General features: G+C 44.3%; 1 protein-coding gene across 2 annotated transcripts in view; it reads right to left on the bottom strand.

Moving 5' to 3' along the window:
• CFAP74 (cilia and flagella associated protein 74) overlaps positions 1–19,949 on the bottom strand; it is a 109,110-nt gene that overhangs the window by 24,300 nt on the left and 64,861 nt on the right. For both annotated transcript variants that reach the window (XM_075839640.1, XM_075839641.1), the window contains exons 24-29: positions 11,958–12,131; positions 10,875–11,008; positions 9,488–9,764; positions 7,331–7,474; positions 3,125–3,270; positions 758–892 (exon numbers count right to left, since the gene is read on the bottom strand). In XM_075839640.1, the coding sequence (XP_075695755.1) occupies positions 758–892; positions 3,125–3,270; positions 7,331–7,474; positions 9,488–9,764; positions 10,875–11,008; positions 11,958–12,131 (1,010 nt within the window). The remainder of the gene's footprint in view (positions 1–757; positions 893–3,124; positions 3,271–7,330; positions 7,475–9,487; positions 9,765–10,874; positions 11,009–11,957; positions 12,132–19,949) is intronic.

Consider the following 19,949-nt stretch of genomic DNA (forward strand, 5'->3'; position numbering starts at 1 on the left):
TTTAAAAATTGCTCAAATTACAGAATATCCTGCTTTGCTCTTATACACAATGTAATATCAGCTATCCAATCAATATCACCAGCAGTAGTGCACTGTCTGTGGTCATCTTTCCCTACAGGGTACACATTTTAACACATAGGGTACCTTTGCTTTATAATTGATGTACACGATGACACATTATTTACTAGTATTGATTTCCCAAATTATATTTTAGTGCTACATCAATGCACCAAGAGTAAGGCCTCATGCACACGACCGTAGTGTTTTTCTGGTCCGCAAATTCCAGGACCGTGTTCCGTGAAATGTCATCCGCAGTTCATCCGTATGTAATCCGCAGTTCATCCGTATGTAATCCGCAAAATGCGGATGAAAAAAAAAAGCCTAGGTAAAACAGGATGACGACAGAACTCATTCCCGGTCGTCGCCTAGCAACACTTCCGCAAATCCGCAAAACTGCGGATGACACACGGAGGTGTATCCGCAATTTCCACGGGCCCATTGACTTCTATTGGCATGTCCGCATCGAGTTTCTGCGGCACGGATTTGCGGACATGCGGAGACCCGTGAAAACACGGATAGTGTGTATGGGCTCATAGAAATGAATGGGTCCGCAATTCTCCCGTGGATTTGCGGGGGAATTGCGGACGCAAAAACACGGTCGTGTGCATGAGGCCTAACATTGTGGTGGAGTATCTCTTTAACTGCTGATGAAACGGCAAAATCTAATTTTCTTCTGTATTTCTATTCTAGTTTGTACCTGAAATTTAAACTTTCTTCAGATTTCCTTTTGCTGACATCACAGCTGGCAATGAAGCATGGAATTATATATTTCTCAAACTTTCCCATAAACCTTCCGTAGATGGAGACTCTGGCAGCTGCATACTGGTCAGAGCTGAAATAAATAAGAAGCAAAACCTCAGAAATCATAAGTCTCCCTTACTGAACTCCACAAAAATATAATATAGTCTAATCTTACGCTCAAACGTGAAATCTGGGCTTATAGTAGTTCAGTTCCCCAAGAGCCGCAACTTCATGAATACATGAAACCCATTTTCCAACACCCTATTGAAGTCAATGCATTATACAGACAGCCCTTTGATTTCAATGGAAACTGTGTAATGCTTAATTTTCCCTGTGAGGGAGTTACAGGAAAAACTAACACTTGCTGTCAGGTTTCCCCATAAGATAACAGCTAATTACTGGGGGTCCTAGCAGTGGGACAGCCTGCAATTATGTTATCATCAGGGGACCCTTCTAAAGCTGACAACCCCCTTTAAAAAGTCCTCAAATGTCTGGCTTAAGTAAAGATGGAAGCCATTTCAGTTATGTAATATGATGTTCTTAAATCGAATATGTCATTAGAAAATGAGTTAATGTTAAAATGAAGTTTTTATGTTAAACATATTTTTAAGAATCTTTTTTTTTTTTCTATGTCATTATCTCTATTAAAAACTAATCCCAACATCTTGCAGTTTTCACTCTGGAAACTGAGCCTCACAATAGACTGACCCTTCCTGTTCTGTAGAGATCACCTCTCGGCAGTCATCTCATTATCATCACAGGCAGGATTACAATGACAGGAAACACCTCTATATAGATGATACAGGATAAAACATTGATAATAGACTGACCCTTCCTTTTCTGTAGAGATCACATCTCAGCAGTCATCTCATTATCATCACATGCAGGATTACAATGACAGGTAACACCTAAATATAGATGTCATGTCCGTGGCTGCGGGCCGTCAGGTTCACTCTTCCCCTGACGGCCGTAGGCATGGATCGGCGAGTGCTGGCCCCAGTCTCCTCCTCAGGAGACGCCAGCGCTCGCTTCCACTCACCTCGGCCAGATACCGTAGGATGCGCGCGCTGCTCCGTTAAGAGCGGGCACGAGCCTGCGCACCGGACTTTAATGAACTATCAGCCCATGAGTGCCCTGGACTATAAGAGGAGTTCAGCCCCTTGCTTCGATGCCTGAGCGTTGTTGTCATACCCTAAGTTTGTCTATGCGATGGTCTCCTAGTGTTTTCCAATGTTCCTGTTCCTAATCCTGTTACCTGTATCCTGTGCTATCCTGGTCGAGAGCCGTGCTGAGCCAAAGTCGTGCTGTGCTGTATACCCCGCCTGTCCTGCTTCACCATGCCTGACATCTGCCTGCTGCCTAAATCCCAGCCGAGCCTGCCTTGCTACTGTCCGAGCTGCCACAGGTACCCTATACAAACTATAGACTTTAACCTGCGCCCTGTTGGCCAGCTGCCATACCGCCAAGGCGGTACGGCCCAGTGGGTCCACGAACCCTACGTGACAATAGATAACAACGAATCCACCATTGACAATAGGTGATGGACACAGCTCCCTCCCCTCCCTGCACAGTGACCTCTACACAGGTCACAGAGTATGCCTAAAAAACATAGGTAAGATGGCTGCCCCCATACTCATGTACAGAAAATAAAATAAATAAAAAAAATCTACAATAAAAACATTAGAAAAAAAAAAGATTATGTTGTATGATCTGGTTTTAGCTAGAAAAAAAATATAGATGATACATTACCTTTAAAGCTGAATTAAATTAAATTAACCACTTTAAATACAAAACAAAACATTTAAAAAACTGCTGACATGTTATAAGTTTTGATTGGCGGGGTCCAAGGACTGAGACCCCCACCGATCACTAAAACGAAGCGGAAGAAGCACTCGAGTGAGCGCTGTGCCGCTTCGTTTTGATCGGCTATCCTCGGAAAGCCGAGCAAGCGGTGTATGGGCTCAATGACTTTCTATTGAGTCCGTACACCGCTTTAAGGAAAGCCAATCAGAAACTAAGCGACTCAGTGCTCACACGAGTGCATCTGCCGCTTCGATTTAGCAATCGGTGAGGGTCTCAGTGCTTGGACACTCACCGACCAAAACTTCTGACGTCACTATGACATGTCAAAAGTTTTTTAAAAGTTTAGTTGCACTTTAACGTTTGTATGGTAAGGGGGATACATTTATAACTGCACATTTAAAGAATGATGCTAAAGACCTGTGACTTTATGAATTTTTGTGAGACTAAACTAATGCCAAGCAATGTGTAGAATTTGCCTATGTTTCTGTGATATAGTCTGTATTGGGGTTGGGTTTCTTACTCCACTTTGATATCTTCTATCTTGGGTAACTCCATCGGGGCATGTTCCTCAGATTTCATGGACTTCTCCTTTTGAACTTGCTTAGGAGAGGAAAGTTGTTTTCTCTTATCCTTCTTTGAAGAAAACTCTCTTCTCTCTTTTTTGCTCTGAAACAAAATAATCAGGGTTCAAATCTGAATATTTGATATCATCGTCCTGGTTTATTAAAAATTAAGATTATTAAGGTTTCTGCCATAATATACTAAGAAGTCAATTCAAACACTACTGATGTATAATGAGAATGTCAAAACATCCATAGGGAACTTTGTAAAACAGATACTTGTTAAAAAAAAAACTTATATAAAAGCATAAAAAAATTGATATTTTCTTCATTTGAGTTACATATTCTGCATGTGCTACAAACACTTATACTAAATTATGATTGTGTGAGATACGATCTTGTGATGATGATGGCTTGAGTTTTTAAAGCGGTTGGTTGAACATAAAAATGTTTTTTATTTTCCAAGCGCTGATCCTTATAATTTATGGCAGAAGTCTATGTCATGGGGTACAGTGTCATCTAATGTATATGGTGGCGCCATGACTCTTCCTCGACGGCAGATGTCAGGAGAGAGAAGACTCAGGCATGTTGGACTTTGACATGCCCGATACTTTTGTTTGCAAATAGATAAGCTGCTGCAAGCTCACTTCTCCCTGTTTAAAACACATTCATGCTCGGCTGAGATGAGCGTGCATGTGTATGGGGGAGTCAGCAGTAGCTGTCGGCCGAACAATAGCTTGACCGACAGCTATCTCAAGTGTATAGCCAGCTTGAAACACAACTCCAGTCCCATTGTCCTTGTCATTAGCACATTTTTGGTGCGGATTCCTTACAGCACAATGATGGTTAATAGAGTTTTACAAACGCTCGTTCACACGAGGCAAAAAAGATCTTTGTGGGTTTTTGGGCTTGTTGTAGAAATGTTGCCTACATCTGAACTTAGCCTAAGGCTTCATGCGCAGAGTCTGTTGGGAGGCATATTGAGTCAACGCGGGTCCTTACTATGGAGCCATAGACATTCCTTGTGATGCCATAAGGTGCTCCATATGGCGCCATATTACAAAATGATTACAAAGAATATCTCTGTAATACAGCATCCATTGGAGCATGCCATGCTCTCATAAGTAATGTAACCGCCGTCATCCCTCACCTTCAGATGGCTGCGACAGCAGACTCCTGGCTTCTAGCCAGCGTCTCCCTCCTCGGAGATGCCAGATCACGCGGCCGTCCTCTTCTGGACAGTTTCCTAAGGTGCGCACACTCATCCCTGGCCTTAAAGGGCCAGCCCGCGCGCATACTAAAAGTTCCCTAACCAATCCCCAGATGATCCTAGACTATAAAAAGGTCTCCACCCTTCCACTCTTTGCCTGAGCATTGTTGTTGTATTCCCATGTTAGTTTTGCAAATGGTCCCTTAGTTGTTATTCTGCTCCCAGTGTTCCCATAACCTACTACCTGTATCCTGTATCCCATAACTGTGCTTGTTCCTGAGTTACATCTAGTGTTGGAATCGTGTTGTCATCTGCCACATTTCGTGTCATCTACCACGTCTGGTGCCATCTGCCACATCTGGTGCCATCTGCCAAATCAGACTCCATCCGTGTCAAAGCCTCTGCTACACCTTGTGTCTGATTGGACTCCTACAGGTACTCCAGTACTTTGCATAGACTTTATATAGACTGTTGTTTGGTCAGCTCCCACTCCGCTACAGCGGAGTTGCCTAATGGGTCCACATACCCCAGGATCGTGACAAGTAATCCATCAATATATATTTCCAGGCAATCTCTTTAATATACCATAAATTTATTATATAAATACTGTAGATCTTTTTTTTTTTATATACATGTTCGTTTTTGCCTAAACTCTGCACAGATATGAGGAGATCTGAAACAGAGGTTCTGGCAATGCATTATACTTACTGAACTGCAGCACGGATTAAGATCAAAGTAATTATTAGAATCCAATGTAAAGATTGTAGTGACAATTATGAGTCATTCAGCACAAGTCATGATAATTCCAGCTCCCTACGGGGTGATGTTAATTAATCCCATGTTATTTCCGGCCTCCAGAATAATATACTGCTGACATCTGTGGTTCAGAGGCTGCCACCCATTTAACTTGTTAGTCCTTGGTAGGTATTATATACAAGGCGAAAATAATATACCCAGTATTTATGATGTTTGAAGAATTTGAAGTGAACACATCCAAATTTCAGGGACAGAACTCTGGCTCGTAAATGTCATTAGATACTTCCTAGATGTTACAATGTAATAAAGTGTAATAAAGCAAACACATAAAACATTGTAATAAAAAACAAGAGATAATACAAAACTATGAAGACAAAGATTACAGACTACTAGATTTCCAGAGCAGCATTCAGGCCATGTTACGGATTTATATTGTAAGGATCCATAATACAGCACACATACCGTATTGATCCTTGAGAAAAAAAAATGTTCCACACTGCGTTGCCTAATAGTAGTGACACTAATGAATCCTATCCGGAGACTGGAGATTTGCTTGTGGCAACATCCCAAAATATTTTTGAGAGCTTTGCAAGCAACACCTGTGAAACATTACTCCTGATAAATAATTACGACAGGTCACTTTATATTCTTTCTGTTTAAATGCACTGCAATCGCATATTTCTTTACAATCTTTATAATATATTATAGATATATTTAAATAATCCATATTACTGTGAAAAGGTTTTATATAGCATCCAGAATTATTCCAGGAAATATGCTTGAAATCTAATCTGGTTCTGTGCCATTCAAAACGTCTCCTTAACCAGAAGCCCTACTGTCATAAACTGATATAAACACAACCATATGACCCAAAGGGAGTGCTCATGAAGATCTGTTTATCTATGTTCATTTTAGAAATGTGCAGGAAAAAAAATATTGGATTATTACATGTCAATGGTATTAATAATTGGATCCGTTGGATTGCAGGAATATAAGGGAAATAGCATTATATTTAGAAGCACTCTGGCAACTTTTGAAAACGTGATTAAGTGAAAAGCAGTGAGGTTTATCCCCTTACCAGACACTTTATTTTACTGTTAGCCGCTCCGTTCCTGGCCGGCGTTGGGTCACGTGATCCCCACTCTCACTCCCTGAGGGTATGTTCACACGCTAGCTGGCTTTTACGGCTGAAATGACAGCCTGTTTTCAGAAGAAAACAGCTGCGTCGTTTCAGCCGTAAATCCTCCTCCTCGTATTATGCGAGGCTTCTGTGACACTCATATATCTTGAGCTGCTCTTCATTGAGTTCAATGAAGAACGGCTCAAATTACGTTGCAAAGAAGTGCCCTGCACTTCTTTGCCGAGGCAGTCAATTTATGCGTCGTCATTTGACAGCTGTCAAACGACGACGCGTAAATGACAGGTCGTCTGCACAGTACGTCGGCAAACCCATTCAAATGAATGGGCAGATGTTTGCCGACGTATTGTAGCCTTATTTTCAGACGTAAAACGAGGCATAATACGCCTCGTTTACGTCTGAAAATAGGTTGTGTGAACCCAGCCTGAATCCTACAGCCTCTGCTGTGTGGACCAGAAGTCTGCCTTTTTACGCAACGCTATAAAAGCTGCGATTTGAGCCCCATAGACTTGCATTGAGAGACTGACCTCTGGTCCACACAGCAGACGCCGTAGAATTATGGTGGTCTGAGTGCGGGTCCCGTGACCAAATGGCAGCCTGGAATGGAGCGGCGAAAATGTCCGGTAAGGGAATAAACCTCACTATCTTTCACTTAATCACGTTTGGCGGGATAGGGTATTTCGCCGGAGTGCTTATTTAATGACTGGCCATTGACATTACATTTCTGAGAGCTGGTGCCATCAATTTTGGGGAAATCTAATATTTATGGGGGTCACAAAAAAGCCCCCAGTTATCTAACATTATCGAAAACAAGGTACTGACAGGTTAGATTTTTACTTATTTCATATCCTATTGTCTTTACATAAGGGTGTCTGGTGGCCACTTATCTTTTACCCTCTAGAAAAAACATGCACATGTGGCTAAACCGACCATATATGTTAATAAAGGGCGGGAGGGGGCACTGGTTTGTACTGGGAAACATTAAGGACCTTTTGTGGGAAACTTTAATAACAGGGTGTAAACGTTTAGCTTTTTATAAAGAACAGATTACAATATACCAACCAAGTCTTCACTTTCCACCACCGGCGCTGCCTGTTTATCTAGGAGTGCTTTTGTTTCAATGGCTCGACAAAGCATCCGAACAGCTTCCTCCCGAATTTCTTGATCCAAAAGAGTTGGTTTAAAGGATACCTGGATCATACACCTCTGAAACGGAAAATACAAAAGATATATGAAGGAATTTTTCATGTAAGAGAGAATAAAAATGTATAATTTTAGGATAATCACTACCAGCTGGATTATGTGCAGTTACAAACATTACTACACATAAAAGTTCCAATATGGCCGCCTCTAGTAGTCAATTATAAGGAGAAATTCTATTTGCAGCATCCTATTAGTAAGGCTGCAAAACTTGGGCTAATTGTATTTGGTATTCAGATTATGGTCTTAAAGGGATTATCCTACAATAGACTTTTAAGATATGTCAGACAAACACGTAATATAAGTAAGAGTCTCTAAGTCTATATTAGTTCAGGAAATGATTGTAGGCTCTGTTCGTTTACATCTCTTCTTTTTAACTACATTCATAATATATGCCAGGAAATTCCCGTCACATTAGCGGAATGTATCCACAGGGCTCCTTGCAACGTTACGTGTCTATAAGAAAAGCGTGTACTTCTGGCATACACCGGGTGGATCGGCATACCTTTTTTTACTGTACAGAAAAGTGTAGTCTGCTGCACTTTCCTACACAGAGGCATACAGTAAAAAAGTGTTGTCATGCTCGCGGTTGCTGACCACCGGCACGTCCCACTTGTCGGCAGCCGCGACCGCAGGACTGTATATTCATGTCGGCGTCTCCCTCAGAGACGCCGACACACACGGCTGCAGCATTCTCCTATGTCCCGTAGGGTGCGCTCGCTCACTCCCCGACCAACCCAGTGACACCCTGGAGTTTAAAAAGGACTTTGCCCTTCTTCTCCTTGCCTGAGCGTTGTTAGTCTTCCTGTGTTCATCTATGCAAATGGTCCCTTAATTGTATCCTGCTCCCAGTGTTCCTGTTTCCTGCTTCCCGTATCCTGTTGCTGTGTTTCGTTGCTGTTCCTAAGCCTATTGTTGGAGTCGTGTGTGCCTCATCTGCCACATCTGGTGCCATCTGCCGCGTCTGGTGTCATCTGCAGCGTCTGGTGTCATCTGCCGCGTCTGGTGTCATCTGCCGCGTCTGGTGTCATCTGCCGCGTCTGGTGTCATCTGCCGCGTCTGGTGTCATCTGCCGTGTCTGGTGTCATCTGCCGTGTCCTGTGTCATCTGCCGTGTCCTGTGTCATCTGCCATGTCCTGTGTCATCTGCCATGTCCTGTGTCATCTGCCATGTCCTTTGTCATCTGTCGCGTCTGGTGTCATCTGCCGTGTCCTGTGTCATCTGCCGTGTCCTGTGTCATCTGCCGTGTCTGGTGTCATCTGCCGCGTCTGGTGTCATCTGCCATGTCCTGTGTCATCTGCCATGTCCTGTGTCATCTGCCATGTCCTGTGTCATCTGCCATGTCCTGTGTCATCTGCCGCGTCTGGTGTCATCTGCCGCGTCTGGTGTCATCTGCCGCGTCTGGTGTCATCTGCCGTGTCCTGTGTCATCTGCCGTGTCTGGTGTCATCTGCCGCGTCTGGTGTCATCTGCCATGTCCTGTGTCATCTGCCACGCCAAACATCACCTGTGCTACGTGTCTGCTACTCCGAGCATCTTCCTGAACATCCTCCCAGGTACTCTTGCCCGAGTGACTGTTTTTGACTATTGTTTGGCCAGCTGCTTCTCTGATACGGCAGAGCGGTCTAGTGGGTCCACATACCCCACAATCATGACAAGTGTATACCGCACTGCATGCTTTTTTACAATGGGATCCTATTGGCGACGTATGCCACTGGGTGCCTATACCGTGGCATATGTCACAGCCTTCTATTCGTGTACAATGGAAAGACAAACTTGCATGTGTGCTTATTTTACAATGAATTTAATGAAGCTTATGGAAACACTATGTGCTCTAGGTCTCAAGATCAGTGTGGACATTATATAAAAGTCTGTTCTGAAACTTTGTATTCTAAACTGGTGTCGTTATTTAGTTGACTAGTATTCATATTAGTGCTTTCCTAACTTATCTTACCGTCCCTCCATTAACAGTATCACTCATCTGCTTAAAAATAATAAAAATATCACTACCGAGATATACCTTTCCGGGCAAAACGGTGCCGACTGATGGTGATATGGTGATGGGAGAATCCTCAGGCAACTGGAACTGAAATGAAGTAGGCCCAACTGGTGCAACCTCACCTTTGCCAATCCTTGGTACAGGATGTGTGAACTCATTACAACTAGTATGTGAATTGACAACATATAAGGTTGCAGTGGAGGTGTCATTTAAAGCTGTTGCTGGAAACTGGACCAAGGAATGAGATAGCTCAAGAGGTGGATGGACACCAATTGCTTTACACGAGATTTTAAACTGTCTAAAAAACACAAAAGGGAATTGAGAATATGGTTTGATTTTAGTATATTCAAAGGGTTAAACACACATATTATTCTTTTAAGCCTCTTCATGTAAACCAGAATATTTCTAATCCCTGACAGCAAGCAGAGCTGTTAAAAACAGTGAGGCATTGATGCACAAGGTAGATAAGTACTTCACATTATATGACAAACAAGCTGTACTCAAATGGTAAGGCCACATATTATGTGTGGAAAATAGCTGCAAAAATTCTGTGGTTTTGCCTCCTTTCTTTTTTCGGAAAGTCAATGCAAACCCGCAACAAGGCTGCTACATCTGGACTTATCCACATAAAACCAGAAACTCCCTTAAAGAGGATCTGTCACTAGTTCATATAAACTGAACTGGTTAACTGATCTCAATAGCGCTGTCTCCCTGAGTCCAGCGTTTTTTTGTTTTTTTTTCCTGGACCCCGCTCCTATGTTCCAGGTATATGGCCCACTGTTCTGTCGGCTGCCTATATGCTAATTTACTGTAGTTAGCCAATGGGGTGGAGCTAGCTTCCCTGCCTCAGATGCTGATTAATCAGTGCGAGGCAGCTTGAGGGTAGTTCACGCCCTGTTGGCTAACTACAGCAAATTACCATATAGCGAGCCAACACAACGGTGAGCCATAAAAAAAGCAGCGCTGGAATCAGGGAGACAGCGATATTCAGGTCAGTAAACCAATTAAACTTATACTATCTAGTAAAAGGTTCTCTATAAATCAGGTGAGTGTCTTGATGGACTTTTTGTTCCGATTTCAAGAAATGACAAATTATTATGCAGTTCTCTGGATTATCAAGCACTCTGATGCAACAAAGAAAACATAATGAGAATAGTAACCTTGGCTGTGTCAATTCCCATTGTACTTAATAGGGATAGGAAAGGAAGAAGGAGCTCGGTACTAAGTGAATCGATGCAAGTGTGCTGAATAATGCAGGTCACAAGACAAAATCACAAAACAGCCAGGAAAACGTGAATAACATCTTGCAAACGATCGTAATATCATTTATGGATGTGAATTTCCAATTAACAATAATGTGTGCAATTCTGTTTTACAACAATATCCGAACAAAACAATTTCCACTTACCTATTAATAGCCGATTTGCAAGTGAGGTCAAAATTATATTCTCCAGCTTTTGGTGCTTTAAATATTATATCCAGTTTAATTGATTCCAAGGGAAGAATAGTTCCAAAGCCATCATTTGGCTGAATATCTACATACTATAAATCAAAAGAAAGATCAACCTGACAAATGCAATCTGCTATATCTGCTAGCCAAATACACCTACTATATATATATCACACACGTGTGTGTGTGTGTGTGCGCGCGCGCGCGCGCGTGTGTGTGTGTGTGTGTGTGTGTGTGTAAAGTGCCGTGTGGGTTTTATATACCAAATTAAAGTCAAATATACATTCATGTTAGTTCATCCTTTTTAAAACAATATTTGAATTATTTAAATTAAAATTGATTTATTACTATGAATATGATTTATGTCTGTACAGAAGCTAAATTATAGGACTAGCTTCTAACACCCAAAATGCTCATATTTCATAAAAAAAGAAAGCCCCCTAAATGTACTTTCTCTTTTTGTGCAGCATCCTTCTACTGAATACATGCACAAATGTGCAGCAGAATGACTAGGAGGATCTGCCAGTCCTATATAAACAATGGTGCAGGAAAGGTTAAATGGGTTGTCCACTTTGGACAATATCTTCTTGTTAGAAAAGTCAGCCGATGTTATGCTGATCACAGATTGTCAGCCGATGTTATGCTGATCACAGATTGTCAGCCGATGTTATGCTGATCACAGATTGTCAGCCGATGTTATGCTGATCACAGATTGTCAGCCGATGTTATGCTGATCACAGATTGTCAGCCGATGTTATGCTGATCACAGATTGTCATGCTGCTGGGAACCCGAGCAATCAGATGTAATCTGTGAAGGGCAGCAACTGTACAGCGACGCCACAGGGGAAATGAAGAATTACACAGATCGCTTTGTAATCAATGCACTGTACATGTAGTGTACACACAAATTGGGTTCTCCACAACCAAACTAAAAACTGTTGGATGTGAAGTAGAAGTGCTAAAAAAGGCAACCAGATGTTGTATAAATAGGGTGAATATGAACCATTTTCCAGTCATAATATACACACTTATTACACATACCTCTGGAATTCCCATAAAACCAAATTCATGCGGTAGAATGGATTTGTTTGATAGTTGAATGGAAGCCTGAACAGCTTCATAGATTGTGCAGTGTCCAAAATTAATTTCATTTGGGCTTATTTCCAAATCCGACGTGGTCACCACCGCATGAACAGTGAAGGAAACAGGCCGGGCCTGAAAAGGTAAAATGGTTTCGTGAATATCATGTGTGTGAAGTGATGTTTTTACTGAAATGACTTTGCTTTAACGGATTATCAGATGGATTTAGAGAAGTACAAAAACAAAATAAACTTTAAAGTACAGGTCCATCTCTACAGCTACTGCTAACATGGCAAATGTAAGTTAGTAAAAATGACTGATAATTGTAGGGGTTATGACTGCAGGATCAGACTACACATGTTTTGTAGTCTCTTCAAACTCTCTATGGCTTTCCTGTCCCTACGACAGCAGTCTATAATATCATGAGAATTTGTAGGTTTGATCCTATTTAAAGACTTATATGAATTTACAGTCTTTAGACAACTGACAGATACCCAGGAAACCTCAAGCAATCTTAACTATTTCTGGACAATCTTCCACTTTCTACAAAATTCTAAATTATCAGCTAGTTTTGGGCCTTAATATACACTACAAACTTCTGTACCATAACCATAGTCAAATATGCCAGTGAGTATAAGGGTCTATGTACGGTACATGGCATTGCGCAAGCATGGACCCTACAAAGTGGCACATGAAATAGAAGGGACTCATGGGCAGTTTGTGTGTGGTGGTATCTTTATGAGACATGGTATTCTCCTCTAGAATACCTGCGTAAGCCTGAGTTCACATCTGCGTTGGAGGCTCCTCGTCGCAAATCTGGTAAAAAATGCTGAACAAAATAGAGCAGCATGCAACATTTTTTTTTGTCTGGTAAAACAACGTGCACGAGGAAAATCCAACTAAACCAGACAATGCGTTCCATTGGCGTTGTTTTTTTTCTCGCTATTCTGCTGTTGTGACAGAGCATAACAACGGCAAACCAGAACGCAGATGTGAACGAAGTCTAATCCAGCATGCAATATCGAATATCTGGCACCTTAGACTGCGCTCATTAAAGTAATATATCCCTCACTCCGACAGCACTGTGGGAAGATAATAAACACATTAATATACATAAATTACATATGTATACACCCTGTTCAGTGTATTCATATCTAAATATGCCCTTCGCCCAGCTCCACCTATTGGCACCAGCCTACAGTGTCTTTAGTTAAATCCAGCCCTGACTGCATAGGATATTTTTCTTGCAGATAAGTACAGTATTAGCCCACAGCTCTACTCACCTTTTAATATTACTAATGAAATGTTAAAGAGCCATCAAACTATTTTGGGCTACTTTTGATGTATTTACTAAGAAAATGAGTTCTATAAGTGATATTAAAATCCTATCCGGATGATAATCCAATTTTTTAATAACTCAAGGAACTGGAGCATAAACCATTATCGCATTGCTCACTAAAACTTTAAGAATCATTTTAAAAGTTGAAGAATAAGTTAATATCCATAAGATGAGCTCGGATTAAAGTCAAACTAGAAATACATACATATATATATATATATATATATATATATATATCATATACAATATATTATTAAGGATGAGAATTGCTGTCCATATGCACTTTTGCAGCATTCACCATTGAGATGTCAGCAAATGTTATGGGAAGGCAGCTGCCTGTCAGGTATAGGTACGCTATTTTGAGGCTTGTATAACGGATTTTATAACATATGTTGCAATATTGTGACTGCCTATCTACATCCCTTTATTTATAATAAAAAAAATGGCAAAAATATTGCTACATATATAAAGTGACATATTTTCAGACCTTAATACATGTGCAGTTTTTTCAATGCAATGCGTGTCATATAGCGCTATACTAGTAGACCATGTGTTACTAAGACAGAGGGCGGTGGCTTTCTTCAAGTATGTCCTGTGGGACACTTCCAAAAAGATCTGCACTGTAATGCCTCGTGTATATGGCCATATTATGGCTCTGTAAATCATCTGGTGCCATAAAAAGCGCCCATAGACTTCTAAGGGGCCTGACTGTACCTCCATGTTTGTACGAAATCTTCTAGAAAAAATAATAATAGTGCCATGCTCCATTGCATGCCGTATTATGGAGCTATTTTTTAATAGTCTTATATCGTGTTAGTTTCATACTAATGGTTAGATCTAAAGGGAGTCTTACATAGGCAGTGGCATTATTGCACTAAGATTTTCTAACATTTTGGAAAATCTGAGTGCAATATGGAGCACTGCCTATAATCAGGGGGCTTGTGTGCATTACTGCTTTTGATATATTACTAACTGCAAAGAACGATTAAGAAATTACATTACAGCTTTTGGGTCAAAAAATTGTCCTCTGTATGTGTAATGGCAGGAAGGAGGTGAAGGGAAAGTGAGCCCTAATCTACCCACCGCCCTGTCCCTGCCTACTTGCAACGACCCGCCCTAGGCGACGGGGTACAACTGGGCGGCGGTCCCTACGCTGTCTAAGTGCACGGGAGAACAAACAGGGAACACGCAAGGGGAGGGGCAGTAGCCCACGGAACGCCGCGAGGAAACGGAGCGGTGAATGAGTAGTCAGGACCAGGATGAAATGGAGTATACCAACGTGAGCACGGAGAAGGAAGCAAGCTAGGGGCAAAGCGAAGCAGGTTAAGCGGAACTGCAGCAAGGCAGAAGCACGGCAGAAGCAGGCTGGAGCAAGCAGCAGTGGGGCCAGGAATCCAGAAGAATTACAAGCACTGAGGAAGAGAACACGGCAGGTAATAAAGGACAGGGGGCGGAGCTAACTCAGACTGACCAGGCCGCGATAGGCTCTCCCACTCCTGAGCCTGCCACCCTGGTTGGTGGGAGACGGTGTCAGTCTAACAGGTCTGGCCTCAGGTGTGGATTGATTAATCCCAGGAGTATACCTAGACGTAGTACCTGGCAGATCCCTAACAGTACTCCCCCTTTTATGAGGGGCCACCGGACCCTTACTAAGAGGACCCGGTTTAGTAGGGAAGAGAAGGTGGAACCTCCTGATCAATACCCCAGCGTGAACATCACGGGCAGGTACCCAAGTCCTCTCCTCCGGCCCGTATCCTCTCCAATGGACCAGGTACTGGAGGGAGCCCTGGACCATCCTACTGTCCATAATCTTGGCCACCTCGAATTCCACCCCCTCAGGGGTGAGAACGGGAACAGGAGGTTTCCTCGAGGGGGACCAGGACGGGGAGCAGCGTTTAAGGAGGGAGGCATGGAAGACGTCATGTATGCGAAAGGATGGGGGCAGCTCCAGACGGAAGGATACAGGGTTGAGGACTTCAATGATCTTATAAGGTCCAATAAATCGTGGAGCAAACTTCCTGGACGGGACCTTAAGGCGCAAGTTCCTGGATGACAACCAGACCAAATCCCAGACGACAAACCGGGGGTTAGCAGAACGTCTACTATCAGCTTGAATCTTTTGTGCGCTCTGGGACGCCTCTAGGTTCTTCTGAACCTGGGCCCAGACTGTGCACAGTTCCCGATGAACATCCTCTACCTCAGGATTATTGGAACAACCAGGGGAAACGGAGGAGAACCTTGGGTTAAACCCGAAATTACAGAAAAACGGGGAGACCCCTGACGAGTTACTGACCAGGTTATTCAGGGAAAATTCAGCAAGGGGAAGGAATGAGACCCAATCGAATTGACAGTCAGAGATGAAACACCTTAAATATTGTTCGAGGGATTGGTTAGTCCTTTCCGTTTGGCCATTAGTTTCGGGATGGAAGGCGGAGGAGAAGGACAGATCAATCTCCAACTTTTTACAAAAAGCTCTCCAAAATAAGGAAACAAATTGTACCCCTCTGTCAGAAACGATATTGACTGGGGCCCCATGGAGACGCAGGATGTGTTTCACAAACAAAGAAGCTAACGTCTTGGCGTTAGGTAGCTTCTTAAGGGGCACAAAGTGGCACATCTTGCTGAAGCGGTCTACTACCACCCACACCACCGACTTGCCCTGAGATGGGGGCAAATCGGTGATAAAATCCATGGAGATATGGGTCCAAGGTCTCTGGGGAATGGGCAAGGAACGTAGTAGGCCCGCAGGTCGGGACCTAGGGGTTTTGGACCTAGCGCAAACCTCACAAGCGGCGACGTAAGCCCTAACGTCTTTAGGCAACCCAGGCCACCAATAGTTTCTGGTAATGAGGTGTTTGGTGCCCAAGATGCCAGGATGACCAGATAGAGCGGAGTCATGGTTTTCCCTGAGTACCCTTAGCCGGTATTGCAGGGGAACAAACAGTTTGTCCCCAGGGACGTTGCCGGGAGCTGAACCCTGATCAGCCGCGATCTCAGAAGCTAAATCAGAATCCGTGGCAGAAACGATTATACCAGGGGGTAAAATACAAGCAGGATCCTTCTCGGAAGGAGGATTGGCCATGAAACTACGTGACAGAGCATCAGCCTTAATATTCTTGGACCCAGCCCTATAGGTAACCAAGAAATTAAATCTGGTAAAGAATAGTGCCCACCGAGCTTGTCTAGGATTAAGCCTCCGGGCCGATTCTAGGAAAACCAGATTCTTGTGATCCGTAAGGACCGTTACCTGGTGTCTGGCCCCCTCCAGGAAGTGCCGCCACTCTTCAAAAGCCCATTTAATGGCTAGAAGTTCGCGGTTGCCAATATCATAGTTACTCTCCGTGGGCGAAAACTTCCTAGAGAAGTAAGCACAGGGGCGGAGATGGGTGAGGGAGCTGGTACCCTGGGACAAGACGGCCCCCACTCCCACCTCGGATGCGTCAACTTCCACAATAAATGGCTCCTCTTGGTTGGGCGGAATCAGCACGGGGGCCGAGATAAAGCACTTCTTGAGGGTCTCAAAGGCCTGGACGGCCTCAGGGGGCCAATGGAGGACATCAGCACCCTTGCGAGTAAGGTCCGTAAGAGGCTTAGCGACAACCGAGAAGTTGGCAATAAATCTCCTGTAATAGTTGGCGAACCCTAAAAAACACTGTAACGCCTTAAGGGAGGCAGGTTGGACCCATTCCGCCACAGCCTGAACCTTGGCAGGGTCCATGCGGAATTCATGAGGAGTGAGGATTTGCCCTAAAAATGGTATCTCCTGTACCCCAAAGACACATTTTTCAGTCTTAGCAAACAGATTATTCTCCCGAAGGACCTCGAGCACCTTCCTGACATGCTCCACGTGGGAGGACCAGTCCTTGGAAAACACCAGTATGTCATCAAGGTACACAACAAGAAAATTACCCAGGTAATCTCTCAGGATTTCATTAATAAAATTCTGGAAGACAGCAGGGGCATTACACAACCCAAAGGGCATGACCAGGTATTCGAAATGACCCTCGGGTGTGTTGAACGCAGTTTTCCACTCATCCCCCTCTTTGATGCGGATAAGGTTATATGCCCCCCGTATATCGAACTTAGAAAACCATTGGGCTCCCTGAACCTGATTAAAAAGATCCGGAATCAAAGGAAGTGGGTACTGGTTCCTTACGGTGACCTTATTCAGGTTACGATAATCAATGCACGGCCTAAGACCACCATCCTTCTTCCCCATGAAGAAGAAGCCAGCACCTACAGGAGAAGTCGAGGGGCGAATGAAACCCTTGGCCAGGCATTCTTGGATATACACCCTCATAGCTTCACGTTCAGGACATGAAAGATTAAATATCCTACCCTTAGGAAGCTTGGCACCAGGCACCAAATCGATGGCGCAATCGTAATCTCTATGGGGGGGCAACACCTCGGAGGCCTCCTTAGAAAACACATCGGCGAAGTCCTGAACAAACTCCGGAAGCGTGTTTACCTCCTCCCGGGGAGAAATAGAGTTAACAGAAAGACATGACATAAGACATTCACTACCCCATTTGGTGAGATCCCCAGTATTCCAATCAAACGTGGGATTATGCAACTGCAACCAGGGAAGACCTAATACCAGATCAGACGATAATCCCTGCATCACCAGTACAGAGCACTGCTCCAAATGCATGGAGCCAACCAGGAGTTCAAAAACAGGAGTATGCTGAGTAAAATAACCATTAGCAAGGGGAGTTGAGTCGATACCTACTACAGGGATAGGATAAGGTAAATCAATAAAAGGCATCTTTAGAGACATAGCAAATTCCACAGACATGATATTAGCAGATGAGCCAGAATCCACGAAAGCACTGCCCGTGGCAGACCGGCCAGCAAACGAGACCTGAAAGGGAAGCAAAATTTTATTGCGTTTCACATTAACGGGAAATACCTGTGCGCCCAAGTGACCTCCCCGATGATCACTTAGGCGCGGAAGTTTTCCGGCTTTTTATTCTTGCGCCTGGGACAGGTGTTCAGTAGATGCTTGTCGTCCCCACAGTAGAAGCAGAGACCATTCATTCTGCGAAACTCCCTACGTTGTCGAGGGGACATGGAGGCCCCGAGTTGCATAGGTACCTCCGAGTCCTCCGTGGAGGGGCGAGGAGACGGGACCTCGGGGGGGATCGCAGAAAAGTCAGAGGGGAGCACATTGAAACGTTCAAGCTGACGTTCCCTGAGACGTCGGTCAAGTCGTACTGCTAGGGCCATAACCTGGTCAAGGGAGTCAGAAGAGGGGTAGCTAACCAGCAGATCCTTCAGGGCGTCAGATAATCCTAACCTAAACTGGCACCTTAGGGCCGGATCGTTCCACCGAGAAGCTACGCACCACTTTCTAAAATCAGAACAGTATTCCTCAACCGGTCTCCTACCCTGACGTAAGGTCACCGGCTGACTCTCGGCTAAAGCAGTCCTGTCAGTCTCGTCGTAAATGAGTCCGAGGGCAGAGAAAAAACGATCAACAGAGGAAAGTTCAGGGGCGTCAGGAGCCAAGGAGAAGGCCCACTCTTGGGGCCCTTCCTGGAGTCGGGATATGATGATACCCACCCGCTTGTTCTCGGAACCTGAGGAGTGGGGTTTTAGGCGGAAATACAGTCTGCAACTCTCCCGGAAGGAGAGAAACGTCTTACGGTTCCCTGAGAACCGGTCAGGTAACTTGAGGTCGGGTTCTAGAGGTGAGGTGAGGGGTACTACTAAGGCAGCGTCACCCTGGTTGACCCTCTGGGCCAGGGCCTGGACCTGTAGGGAGAGGCCCTGCATCTGCTGGGTCAGGGTCTCAAGGGGGTCCATGATAGCGTCAGCGTAGGAGAAATGGTAGACTAGGTATAGGCTTGTAATTATGTAATGGCAGGAAGGAGGTGAAGGGAAAGTGAGCCCTAATCTACCCACCGCCCTGTCCCTGCCTACTTGCAACGACCCGCCCTAGGCGACGGGGTACAACTGGGCGGCGGTCCCTACGCTGTCTAAGTGCACGGGAGAACAAACAGGGAACACGCAAGGGAAGGGGCAGTAGCCCACGGAACGCCGCGAGGAAACGGAGCAGTGAATGAGTAGTCAGGACCAGGATGAAGTGGAGTATACCAACGTGAGCACGGAGAAGGAAGCAAGCTAGGGGCAAAGCGAAGCAGGTTAAGCGGAACTGCAGCAAGGCAGAAGCACGGCAGAAGCAGGCTGGAGCAAGCAGCAGTGGGGCCAGGAATCCAGAAGAATTACAAGCACTGAGGAAGAGAACACGGCAGGTAATAAAGGACAGGGGGCGGAGCTAACTCCGACTGACCAGGCCGCGATAGGCTCTCCCACTCCTGAGCTTGCCACCCTGGTTGGTGGGAGACGGTGTCAGTCTAACAGGTCTGGCCTCAGGTGTGGATTGATTAATCCCAGGAGTATACCTAGACGTAGTACCTGGCAGATCCCTAACAGTATGGTCAGCTAGAGTTACGTCTTCATATTTAGTTATTGCTTGTGGTTTGCATAACATAGTTTACAGAGCTGTACTGGATGCATTCACATCTGTCTCACATCGAGTTGTGTTAACTACACACAATCTCACAGGGAGTCAATTAACCTAAGGCCGGATTCACACGAGTGTGTGCGTTTTC

The sequence above is a fragment of the Rhinoderma darwinii genome, chromosome 10 (genome assembly GCF_050947455.1).
Source record: "Rhinoderma darwinii isolate aRhiDar2 chromosome 10, aRhiDar2.hap1, whole genome shotgun sequence".
In the NCBI taxonomy this organism is placed as follows: Eukaryota; Metazoa; Chordata; class Amphibia; order Anura; family Rhinodermatidae; genus Rhinoderma; species Rhinoderma darwinii.